Source organism: Tupaia chinensis, unplaced genomic scaffold (assembly GCF_000334495.1).
Source record: "Tupaia chinensis unplaced genomic scaffold, TupChi_1.0 Scaffold139952_1, whole genome shotgun sequence".
NCBI lineage: Eukaryota > Metazoa > Chordata > Mammalia > Scandentia > Tupaiidae > Tupaia > Tupaia belangeri.
The window spans coordinates 1,562,018-1,574,276 of record NW_006199830.1 but is presented as its reverse complement, the minus strand read 5'-3'; the positions used below and the strand labels follow the sequence as shown (position 1 = coordinate 1,574,276).

General features: G+C 36.0%; 1 protein-coding gene across 3 annotated transcripts in view; it reads left to right on the top strand.

The window, feature by feature from the left end:
• The window catches only part of KIAA1328 (KIAA1328 ortholog), a 283,315-nt gene that overhangs the window by 4,949 nt on the left and 266,107 nt on the right, over nt 1-12,259 (top strand). Inside the window, exons 1-4 of one of the 3 annotated variants that reach the window (XM_027765939.1) lie at nt 616-697; nt 1,930-1,965; nt 2,994-3,136; nt 7,880-7,974. In XM_027765939.1, the coding sequence (XP_027621740.1) occupies nt 3,035-3,136; nt 7,880-7,974 (197 nt within the window). In that variant the 5' untranslated portion in view covers nt 616-697; nt 1,930-1,965; nt 2,994-3,034. Of the gene's footprint in view, nt 1-615; nt 698-1,929; nt 1,966-2,993; nt 3,137-7,879; nt 7,975-12,259 lie in introns of those variants that run through there. The other 2 variants (XM_027765940.1, XM_027765941.1) reach the window with 2 other exon arrangements.

Below are 12,259 nucleotides of genomic sequence, written 5' to 3'. Positions count from 1 at the left end.
ATGCAGTTTACTTTTCTTAAAGAGGGAGCAAAGTTATTATTAATAGAATAAGAAAGGAGGACATGGTATCAGGTTTGAGAAGAGAGCAGGAAGTGGTACATTGAACTTCCAAATCAAGGTGAAGCTGAATACAGCCCTCAGCGGCTGATCTCTGCCTGCTGTGTGCTGGCTGCTCTGTCACTAATCTAGGGAAGGGTAGTCTATTTTCTTGGACTCAGTATGTCAGTCTTCTTAGACTATCCTTGGAGGGTACTGTGAAATTCATCACGACTGTTTCTTCTAACTGAAGACCATATGGAGCATGTCAAGACAATACATGATTATCTTGAATTCCCTTCCTGTACTTTTCTCAGGTGTACAGTTTAAACAGCAAATAAGCATTTATTGAATGCCAATGCATATACAGTGTCCTGTACTCCTCCCAAAGGATATTAAAAAATGAATTAATTTGATGTTAAGGAGCCTACTAAATTTCATTTATTTTTTTATTGAGCATATGATCACCAGAAAGAGAGAGATGGAGAAGAAAGCACCCCTCAATTCCTTTTTCTCTTGATCTTGTTGGAAATTGGGGCATGCATGCACATGTGCCCAGCATGTTTTCCAGTCCTACAGCTGGGACTTGACCCACAGTAAGCCCTATGGGATCTGACATCCTTAACCACAGGACCATGGGGCTGGCCTCAAAATTTCATTTGTAAGTTTGTTTTTTTTTTAAATAGTGTGTCAGTGAATTTAGAAATTACCTTTTTGCTTTTATATAAATTGCTATCAGGTTTCCTTGGAGTGGAGAATTCTAATACTTGTTTACTTGTCTTATATGTCTCCTAAAACTCTCTAAGCTCCATTCTTGATGTTGGAGGGAATTAAAAATTCAGGAGTAGTACCTAGCCAAAATCTGCTGCAGAGAGTTGTTAGACACCAAGTGACAGCTCAGAGTCAGCACCATCATAGTATTCCCAAATGCCTATTGGACTCTAGGCATTTTCAGTCGATGGTTCCTGAAAACACTCTATTACTAGCGTTGATACTGAGCTGAAATATATTGAATTTTTGAACATGGTATTAAATCTAGACTAGTCTTTTCCAGATACAATATAGTTCATAATTGCTTTGTCTAAACATAAAAAGAAAACATTTTATGAAAAATAGAAAACTTAGGAATTTTCTAGATCATTTGGGAAAAAATATTTAAGTAATTCTTTTCTGGAAATGTAATAGAAGGTTATCAAATTGTGGACATATCTGGATTTAGATAAGGTTCTGAATAAAATTTTGTATTTGCAAAGAAAGCTTTTTTATTATATAGGTCTCTTTTCCTGTAGCAGTGTTATGATCATAACCTTTCTAAATTTCTCCTTTTGAAATTCAAAATAGTTTATTTCTTGTCTTTTCTTTTTTCCTACTTTTTTAGTAGTTGGGCTTCTTGGAGCATTTCATGAATGCATTGTGAAGAAGAGTTTGCCTTTGTGTTTGCATCACTGACTTGCCCTCAAACAATGTTTGTTCTTCAAAGCTAAAGCCATTTTGAAATTAGTTATTTTTTATGCCTAAAATAACTTGTCAGTTCCCTACTAATGAGCAAATTGTAGCATTAAATACCTTGTTTACAAAAGGAAAGAAGTAAGAGCACCTAACAGCAGAATGTGTATCATAGAGTAAACCATTTGGGAATAAGAGTGAATAAAAGTTTCATCGACAAGGCCTTCCAGAATTTTTATAAAACATATACTTGCAAAGAGAAAGATGATTACATGTTAACTTTGCTACATTTAATTCAATTACTTCTCTTTCTAGTTTTATTTTTAAAAGTTAGTTATAAATTTCCAAATCAACTGAGACTATGAATTATGACATGTATATAACACAGGCAGCATTTGGGTATTGGATAATCTTTTAATGTATTTTCCTTCATATTCTCCTATGTAGTTTCTGATGAAGAACAATCAGTAGTATATGTTCCAGGTATGATTTTTCTATGTTAAAATTTGGAACTTTAAATTTGCTTCCTTTTCTCCTTAAGTGCTAAATATTTATGACAACTTTGCAGATATAACTGAGTGCAAAATAATTTATCATCACAATGTAAAATTAATTTTTTGGGTATTTGGCATGACCCTAGTAAGATTTGAAGTACTGCTCATTTTAGGGACTAACTAGCTGAGCAAGTCAGCTTTTAATTAACTTGTAGAATACCTCATTAAGGAATAAGAGAGGCTTTTATTGTGTGTGTATAAGTGTGTGTGTGTGTGTGTGTGTGTGTGTGGTGCTTTAGACAAGGTCTTGCTGTGTTGAAATCTGTTTCAGCCTCCTTAGTAACCTGGGATCGTAGGAGTGTACTGCCATGCCTGCCACAATCCCTTCTCTCGGATTTTGGGCATTTGCCACATGCAGTTGTCTGTGTACATGCGGTAGTCCATGTGGGAGTCCTGCTCGTACATGTGGTCATCTGCTTGGGAGTCCAACACCTTAACCACTATGCCACCTGCTGGTCCCAACCTATTCCTTTAAAATATAACTTTTGGGGGACCAGCAGATGTTGTAGCGGTTATTATCACTGGACTCACGCATGACTGACTGCGGTTTGAGTCCCGAACTGGAAGCTTGAAACTCACTCTGGGTGCATGCCCAAAATCCCCAGAGAAGTGATTGTGGCATGGCCATCCCTGAGAGGTAGGGGGTAAGTTCTCGCTTTCTGTCTCTCTACCAAATGCATGTGCTCTATAGCAAAAACCTCTCTAAGAAAAGAAAGAAAGAAAATCACTCTAATTGTGTGTGTGTGTGTGTGTGTGTGTGTGTGTGCCCAAGATCATGGGAGGAGAATGGAGGAGTTATATATTTTTTTAGAGACTTTTAAATGAAGTTTATGAATAAGAGAGTTTTCCCCATCAGGTCTCATGTAGAAGATACCAAGGAAGAGATTGGTAGGAAGAGGGATTTAAGACAATGAGAAGATACAAATTTCTGAAATCTTGTTTAATGGACCTCTTTAGGAATTTCTACAGAAGGAAATACGAGATCAAGACACAAACTGATGAATCCAAAAACTGATGTTAAAGTTAAGACTTCCCGAGTAACTGAAGCTTCAATCTCCACAGAGACTTTAAAAGGTGCAGGAGATTCAGTAGATGAACAGGTCAGTAATTTCTTATTTTCTTTTCTTATTCTCCAATCTTTACAAGTGCTGATCAATAAAGATAGAAGAGCCTTTGAAAGATTCTAGGATCCTTTGATAATGTAGAGTATGAATATAAAGTATCTAGATTACTCAAGGGTTTACTCCAGAATATCTAGACTTGCTTTTAAGTCTTAGCAAAGAAAATGTATCCTCTTGCTGTGTCTCAGAAGACTTGCATTCTGATCTGTGTAGTGTTACTCAATCAAACTGACAAGAATTTTTAAAAATTAAGTATCTCTATGATTTTTTGTTTTTGGGAATTTGTTAGTCTGCCTTACTTTTACTTCAGTTGAAAAAATATGAAGTTCTTGTTTTTTTTTTTCTGTCTATATCATTGATTTTTCCTCATTGCCTTTGTAATACAGTAGAATCTATGCATTCTTTTGGCATGTGTCCTATCTGAATGGTTTATTTTACTTTATTTTTGTTAAGTTTTCCCACCCCAACCAGAGTTCACATCTAGGTTTGAATCTATGACATGTGGGCCAAATCCTTTTACTGTCCTTTTGTAAATAAAATTTGTGTGGAACACAGCTGGGCCCATTTTTTTTTTTTTTTTGAGAGGTTTTTGCTATAGGGTGTATGCACTTGCCAGAAAGAGAGAGACAGAGAGACAGAAAGCGAGAAATCACCCCTCAAGGGAGATGGCCAAGCTGCAGTCCCTTCTCCTCCGTTCTCCTAACAGGATCTTGGGCACACACGCACACACGCCTGGTGTGAGTTTAATACACCAGGTCTGGGACTTGAACTGTGGTCGACTATGAGGGAGTCCAGTGACATAGCTGTTATGCCAACTGCAGGTCCCTGTGCAGAAGTGGCCCAGTTCTAACATTTCTGGTTTTCTTAGTCATTGGCGTGAACACTGCAGTGAAACCTGAAGATGCAGCGATTGGAGGCTGTTAGCTATAATCTGCATGGCAGGTTCTCTCTCTCTTAGCAGATGTATCTCTGTATTTTCACAGTTAAACTGATGGTTCATCAGGAATTAGTATGTACATATGGCATCAAGTGAGGACACAGTTCATACTCCACACTGATAGTCTGTTAGTCCAGCACCATCTATTGAGAAGACCATTCTTTCCCCCTAGTGAGTTGCAATAATATCATTGTTGTAAATCAGCTGGCTCTAGAGTTGCATTCTTCCTTTATCATATCTTTTTCCATAAGCCCTCTTTTGCTTTTGATGTTCCTCCTTTTTTCTTTATATGGGATTGGCAGACTGAAATAAGTGGCCAGAAAGCCCTTGCAAATTCTAAAATACAAGAACTGTCTCAGGTACCCAATTCTGCCACTATAGGATGAAAAGAGCCATAGGTGAAGTGTAAATGAATGAGTGTAGTTGTATTTTAATAAACCCTTATTTACAAAAACAGGCAGTGGGCCAGTTTTGGTTTGTAGCCATAGTTACCAAGCCATGTTCTATGTAGTATAAATACATTTTTTAAACAATGTTTATTTATATATGTATTTTGTTCTTTATATATAGTATGATATATGGTATATATAATATAAATGAGCTTATAATAACCATGTACATTATGTGATTTGCTCTTTAGCTCCACATTATGTTTATGAGATTTCTGTGTGTATTTCATTTTTTTTATTGATGTCTCAGTTATTTAACTGGAAATATTTAATATAAAGGACTGTTAAATAAGTACTAGAGAACCAAAAAGGCCAAAAGGGAGCAATGTGGTATCAAGAAGGTAGTAACTATTATATATAAAATAGCCACTATCTCTAGAGTGGGGTGAACAGATAAGTCAAGTTGAGATTGCTAAAATTTCCAAGCTTGGAGGAGGGGCCCCTTAAAGCTGGAACTTGGACAATCTCTGATAATGTTGCACCCGACTGGCTAGTATGACTATTCCCAAGGAGACCCTATAAAAGCTGGCTCTGCAAGAGTTGGAAAAAATTACAAATTGGAACAAATTATTCTTGCCACGGTTAGGAACACAGACAGGGGTAACATTGACTGTCAGGAGAAGCAAATAAAAAAGGCTATGTCCTTTCTTCCCCTGATAATCTCTGGTCTCCATCTAGTTCTATTTGCAGAAATTCCCAGAAAGCAAAGTGGCAGGGGAGAAGTAAGGTTTCAGAGTCTTAGTCCCTCTTCACAAAGCGGAGCACAGGATAGGTTTGAAGGTGAATCATTAGCATAACAACTGGTGTCTGTAGAATTTCGCTGTGTAAATATGCCACAGTTTTCCTAGTTAATAGACCTTTGTGGTTTTAGATTTTTGCTATTGAGCAAAAATTCTAGAAATTCTGTTCTAGAATTTTAGCGTATGTACAAGTTTTAGTTTGTTGTTTTACTCATAACCTTACTACTGAAATGTCTTTATTGGTTAGGAAGAACTTCTTCGATTGCTAATCCCTGTGCTTTCTTTCACCAGTCTGTTTTTTGTTTGTTTGTTTGTTTCATTTTGTTTTGTTTTTGGCTTTTGGACTTGTTTTTTTGTGAGAGGGCACGTGTGCTGTTGGAGAGAGAGAGAGAGAAAGTAACTCCCCCCACTCCCAACCCCACCGAGGTATGGTCATGCTGCATTTCCTTCTTAGCCTTTCCCTCCTTTCAGGATTTTGGGCATGCATGCATGCCCAAATTATAGGGTCCAGTACTCAAACTGCACTGTTTACTGTGTGGGATCCAGCCACTTTAACCAACAGCCTCCAGCTGGCCTTACTTGACATTCGTGATCATTAGCACCATTGGTCCCACACACTCTTCTTAAAACTTTCCCCCCTCCACAATATTATATGCTTTCAGTTTTCCTCTTGTCCTTTTAAATGCCAATTTTAATTTCAACTAAAATCAAATTAATTAAATTAAAATCATATATCAATTTTCTGAGATATATAGATAATTTATAAAAACTAATGAACATTGGGGACCAGCAGTTAGCATAATGGCTATGTCGCTGAATTCCCATGTAGCCAACTGCGGTTTCAAGTACCGGACTCGGTGACTTAAACTCACACCGGGTGCGTGTGGGTGTGTGCCCAAGATCCCAAGAGGAGAACGGAGGAGAAGGGATTGTGACGTGGCCATCCACCCTGGGGCGTGATTTCTCGCTTTCTATCTCTCTGTCTCTCTCTCTCTGGTGAGCACAGGGCCCTATAGCAAAAACCTCTCCAAAAAAAAAAACCAAAAACTAATGAACATTTTCCTAACTTTAAATGTAATACATAGTTACTAAACAAAATTTTAAAATGAAAAAGAATAAAGAAAATAATAAAAATCTACATATTTTTCATAATACCATATGGCTGACTTTTACATCTTCTTGTATTTCTCTGACTTGAGTGTCAGACCCACCTTCCAATTTCTTGCCTAGACATTCCACATAATTGTCTGGTTAGCATATTGAATTGAGCATATCTAAAGCCAGTCTGTTTTCTTACCATCTCCTCTTATTTATTTTCTTTTCCCATCCCATCTTTTCAACCTTGTGCCACTGCTATTTCCATGATTAAGTTTAAGATCTTCAGTTACTTGGAGGCTACCCAAAGTATTACTTGGACTAAATTAAATTACTTTAGTGGTTGTACAAATGCCAAGGATTATAGTTTCTTCCTTTTACACGTTAACTGCAAGGTTTCTGTATGACTCCTTGAGGTTTTGTGTGACTTGACCTTCTTTTAAGGTTTTAAAGTTACTAAGGTACTGGGAAGAACTTTTTGTAATGTAAAAGTTAGGATAATACAGTAGCTAAGAGCCTAAACTCTGGAACCTATATTTTCATCTTAACTCTGTTCTAACTTTGGCCCAGATATGTACTCTTAATGTATAGGGTCATCGGAAAAGTCATGATGTATTTTTCTATTTTTCTGTGTAAAAATGTGTCCTGACTTTTCTGATGACCCCGTAGTATAACACTTACCTAATAGCATTGTTATGAAAATGAAATGGAATAATAAATATGAAATACTTAGAATATTTCTTACTGGCAGTAAACACTAGATATCAATGTTAACTATTACTGTTACTACTCTTTGGTCTAGTACCCTTTGGAATGAACCTTTAGGACCTTTTTTTTTTTTTTTGAGAGGTTTTTGCTATAGGATGCTTGCGCTGGCAAGAAAGACAGAGAGAGACAGAGAGACAGAAAGTGAGAAATCACACCTCAGGGGGGATGGCCATGCCGCAGTCCCTTCTCCTCCATTCTCCTCTCGGGATCTTGGGCATGCACGAACACGTGCCCAGCGGTGAGTTTTAAGCCACCAGGTCCGGGATAAGAACTGTGGTTGATTACATGGAAGTTCAGCGACATAGCCATTACACTAACTGCTGGTCCCAACCTTTAGGACATTTTGAATGCTTAGAAACTTACCTCTGCATCTGTAAGGTATGCATCAGTTTGGAGGCTATAAGAAAAGTTATCTGTCTCTTCCCTTAGGTATTTGTTTCAGTGATATTCATGGGAAAGTTATTTTCCTAATTTTCTCTAGTATTTGGTAAGGAATATCCTCTTAAGTATTTTTTGTGTGCTTTTCTGGGTAAATTTCATGCTGTTCCTGGTGTACAGTCAATTCTTTAGCCTGTTTTGAGTTCATAGTAGGTATAAGTGAAGCAGATAGACAATGTTCTACCAGATAACTAAGAAATTTTACCTTCCTTGCTTATTTTAATAAGTTTCTTAGAAAGACTTTAACATCATTTTTAGAAAAAGTTTAACTAAAAGATTTTTTTGTTTGTTTTAGAATTTCTGCAGGAGAGGAATAAAGAGTGCATCATTGAAAGATTTATGTCTAGAAGACAAAAGACGCATTGCAAACTTAATTAAGGAACTGGCCAGGTAAGACAAACCTTACATGAAATGCATTGTTGTATGGGAAACAACTCTTTTTTGTCTGTTTTAAGAGATTTTTGCTGTAGGGTGTGTGTGCTCACCAGAGTAACAGAGAGACAGAAATCGAGAAACCACCTCCCAGAGGAGATAGCCACACCTCAAACCCTTCTCTTCCATTCTGCTTTTGGGATTTGGGGCACGCACACACATGTGCCCAGTGTGAATTTGAAGCTGCCAGGTCCAAGACTAGAACCACAGTCGACTATGTGGGAGTCCAGCAATGTATCCGTTATACCCTCTGCTGGTCCCAACTTGTTCTGAAAATGAATAAAGTATAAAATATGTTTTGATATCATTTTTTCATTAATCTGGTGGAAACAAACACTTTTAGAGAAAAGATATTTTGTGGCACCAAAGTAAACTCTGAAAGGATAAAAAGAAAGACCAGCAAACTACTTTAATTTACATTTTCTTATTTATTTACTTAATTTCCCAAACGATTTGATGCAAGTATTTATAGCAGTCATCTATCAAGAGGGAGGTTTTGAAACTTAGTTTTACTGTTGAAGTAGGTTGATATTGTTTGGTTTTATGTCAGCACCTGAATGAAAAAGAGGATGTTATTCTAGTCTATTGCAAGAATATGTGTTGATGTTTTTGCTAACTCCTAATACTTTTGAATAAGGGATTTTGATTTTGAGAATGATAGTTTTTAGCTATTTATGAATACTATTCCTTTTTATTAATGTTGTATATGAGGTAATCTACTTTGTATACATACTTTATTTGTCAATGTGTATATCCAGTTTTGGAGTCTTAAAAGGTGCTTAATAAATGAGATAACCATGGAGAAGTTTATTAATATAAATCAAAAATAAAATCTTTTGTGTAAATAGAGAATAATAAAAAATAATAGAGGTTAGGGTGAAGTTTTAAAAATTGTCTTAATTTGTATCTTTTCTGAAAAAATTAGCTATGAAGGATGAAGGAGATTTTAGTTGTGTTAAAGGTCAATCCTAATGGGGAAAAGTATTGGAAGATTAAGAAAAAGTTAAGAATTTTGGGACCAGCAGGTTGTGTGGTGGTTAAGGTGCTGGACAGTCCCACATGGCCGACCATGGTTCAAATCCTGGACCTGGTGACTTGCTTTCTCACTTGCCCCCCACCCCCTCAATGTCTATCTCTGGTCAAATTAAAATAAATGAATGAATAAATAAAATTAAATAATTACTAAAAAAATAAAAAGTTATATATTTCTATAACATCAAGAAGTATAACATACTTAAAGAATGTTAGGTATTTTGTTATCCACTGACATTATTTTGGGAAGAAGCCACCAAGAGTGCTTGTACACTGGCCATTGACAAACGTGTTTTTAGAAGAATGTAATATTCAGAAGCTCTTAGCACAATATACAAGACAAATAGCATGTTTTCAGTTATAAAATGACATACAATATGAAGCCAAAGTATTCACTATAGCTTCTACTTAATTATCCCTTAGAAATTCAAAGCATCTTAAAAGAGCATGGCTGCTGCTGCTTATTTTTTAAAATGAATCAGAATCTTGACTTTAGCGATGTTGGATGGGAAAACTATGTGTCCAAATTCCAAGAATGGCTTACCTGTATCTTTAAAGGATTTGTTGAAGCTGTATCTGAAAATTTCTCTTTAGTATCTGTATTGCTGTGGTATGTATTAAAGAATCAAAAATATGCCTATATGCTTTTTTATGGTTCTTAATGGAAACAAATATTAAAAGATAGAAATAAAAATCAAAACTGGCATAATACTTTGAAAGAATAGATACACTCAAAAAGGGTAATACATGCTTAAGGGTAAACACAAGTTAGAAATTTATTTTTAGATGAAGATTGGCAGGAAAGGCCCAGAAGAGGGGGAGGGGGGGGGAGGGGGAAAAAAAAAAAAACATGTCTAGTTCATACTTAAATTTTAACCTGAACATGGATCATTGATTTGCTATTTGGCAAGAACATGAACAGATTTCAAAAAAAAAAAAACCTTGTATGAGTTTTAATAGTTTCTGGTTATCTCTTTAATAATATATGTTCACTTTTTTACCTCTGTTAATTACACTAATAAAACAATAGAACAGATGTAAATAAAAAATTTACAAACTAATGGAGAATAAATAGCACAAAGATAAATTAGGGGTATTGCAAATTATTTAGCTTGTAGAAGAGCCAGGCTAAGAAATGTAGTTGATATACTGTTCTCAAGTAAATGAAGGGGCTTCCCTAAGGGGTCTAGCATTGATTTACATTAGCAGGAGGATGAGTGGAATGTTGATTGATCTTTCTAGGAGATATTAGGCTAGAAGTCTTTTTGTTCAAGATTGCTGAATTGACCTCAGAAAGATTTTTCCAGTAAAATTAATGTATTACTTGCATAGATGAGAAAATCAGTGTTATCTATTGGGACTTGAAAAATGAATGACTTTATGAAATATTGTAGTTTGGCTGAAAGATGGTGATAGTTCTCTGTGTATGCATTTAAATTATTTTTCTTACCCAAGTCTTTTTAATGGGGTAGGAAGATTCCAGAGATGAATGCACAGATTGTGCATTAGACCTAGTCTTTAAAGGGAAAAAATAAAAAAAAAGTTTAAAAATATACTTGGCCATAATTGCAGTTTTTGATGTATATGAGCCGTGATCCAAGAAGTTTTTTTTTTTTTTTAAAAAAACTTCACTATTTCATGTACTGTGCCCATACTGTCAAATAACGCACGTTCCCCAGTGAATACTTGTGCACTAACTCATTTGAGGACAAGGTTCTTTTTTAGGCTCACATACTCTGATTTTTCCCAGAGGACAGTTTGCTATTTCTACTTGACATTTCTCAGAAGAAAAATAGAAATTGTAGCATCATTAGTTTCTCATTGTAAGGCAAGTAGATCATTATTACTTTGTATTTATTCTGGTCTTTTATTTTTTGAAAATTGATCATAATGTTTTTATTATAATTAAGTGTACATTGCAGTACAATAGGAAAATTAGACTATTTTTTTCAGTGGCTCAATTGTTTTTTGTTTCTTGTCTTTCTGTTAGACTATGGATTTTTTTGGTGATGGTGGTTGTGATATACAATAGTTTCTGTAATGGATTACATAGAAATTTTCAAGAGTACATGTGAAAACTTGCTTAATGTGGAAAGGCATTCTTTGAACTTTAGTGGAATCTGACCCTAAACAGAACAGTTAGTATGTCAGAATTCACTTTCAAGAGGTTTATTCTGAACTCTATAATTCAAAGAATATTTTTTGAGGAATGAGGGAGTATGCATTTAATAGTCTTTCTCCTGGTTCTGACCAGACCTGACCTCAAAAAAGATGTTAGTTTTTCTATAGGAGTCTTTTTTCCCTTCTGCATAGCATCTAGAAACATGTGCAGTGCCACATGAATGTGGATATCTCCTCTGACCCTGCTGGATTGACTCAGAATTATGTTTGGGCCACACTTAGGTTATATGGAGTTGAAAGTCCACAACTGTAGGTTTGTGTAATTCAGTCTTCTTAGGCAGTTTTCATTATAATGTAATTTTAATTATAGCATCCCAGCTGGAACCATAGGCACAAGTCACCATGCCTGGCTTTTTTTTTTTTTTAATATAGGGTCTCGCTTTGTTGCTTAGGTTAACCTTAAGCTTGTGATCCTGACCCCTCAGCCTTCTACAGGAAAATGAGATTAAATTATGAGTTTATTTTGGTACAAAAATTTTTGAAATCCATGCACAGCCTTTTTTTTTTTTTGGAGAGGTTTTTGCTATAGGGTGTGTGTACTCGCCAGAAAGAGAGACAGAGAGACAGGAAGCAAGAAATCGCCCCTCTTCCTCCAGGGGGGATGGCCACTATGCAGTCCCTTCTCCATTCTCCTCTCGGGAGAGGAAGCACACATGCAGACTCATCTGGCGTCAGTTTAAGGATCTGGGACTTGAACCACGGTAGACTGCATGGAAGTCCAGTGACATAGCCATTACGCGAACTGCTGGTCCCAATGCACAGCTTTTTTATAATATGAATTTTACATGAACTTTTTGAAGACCCCTTGTACATGTAAATAATTGTGGAGATAAGTCTAAATGACTAAAAAATGTTACTCCTGGAACCATCAGGTTCTCAAGTGATGGTGGTTAAGGGTGTTGGACTCCAACATGGCCAATTGTGGTTTGAGTCCTGGACCTGGCGACATGCTTTCTCACTTTCCCTCTTTCCTTCTTTCTCTCACTCTGTCCCTCTCTGGTCAAATGAAAATAAATAAATAAGATAGATA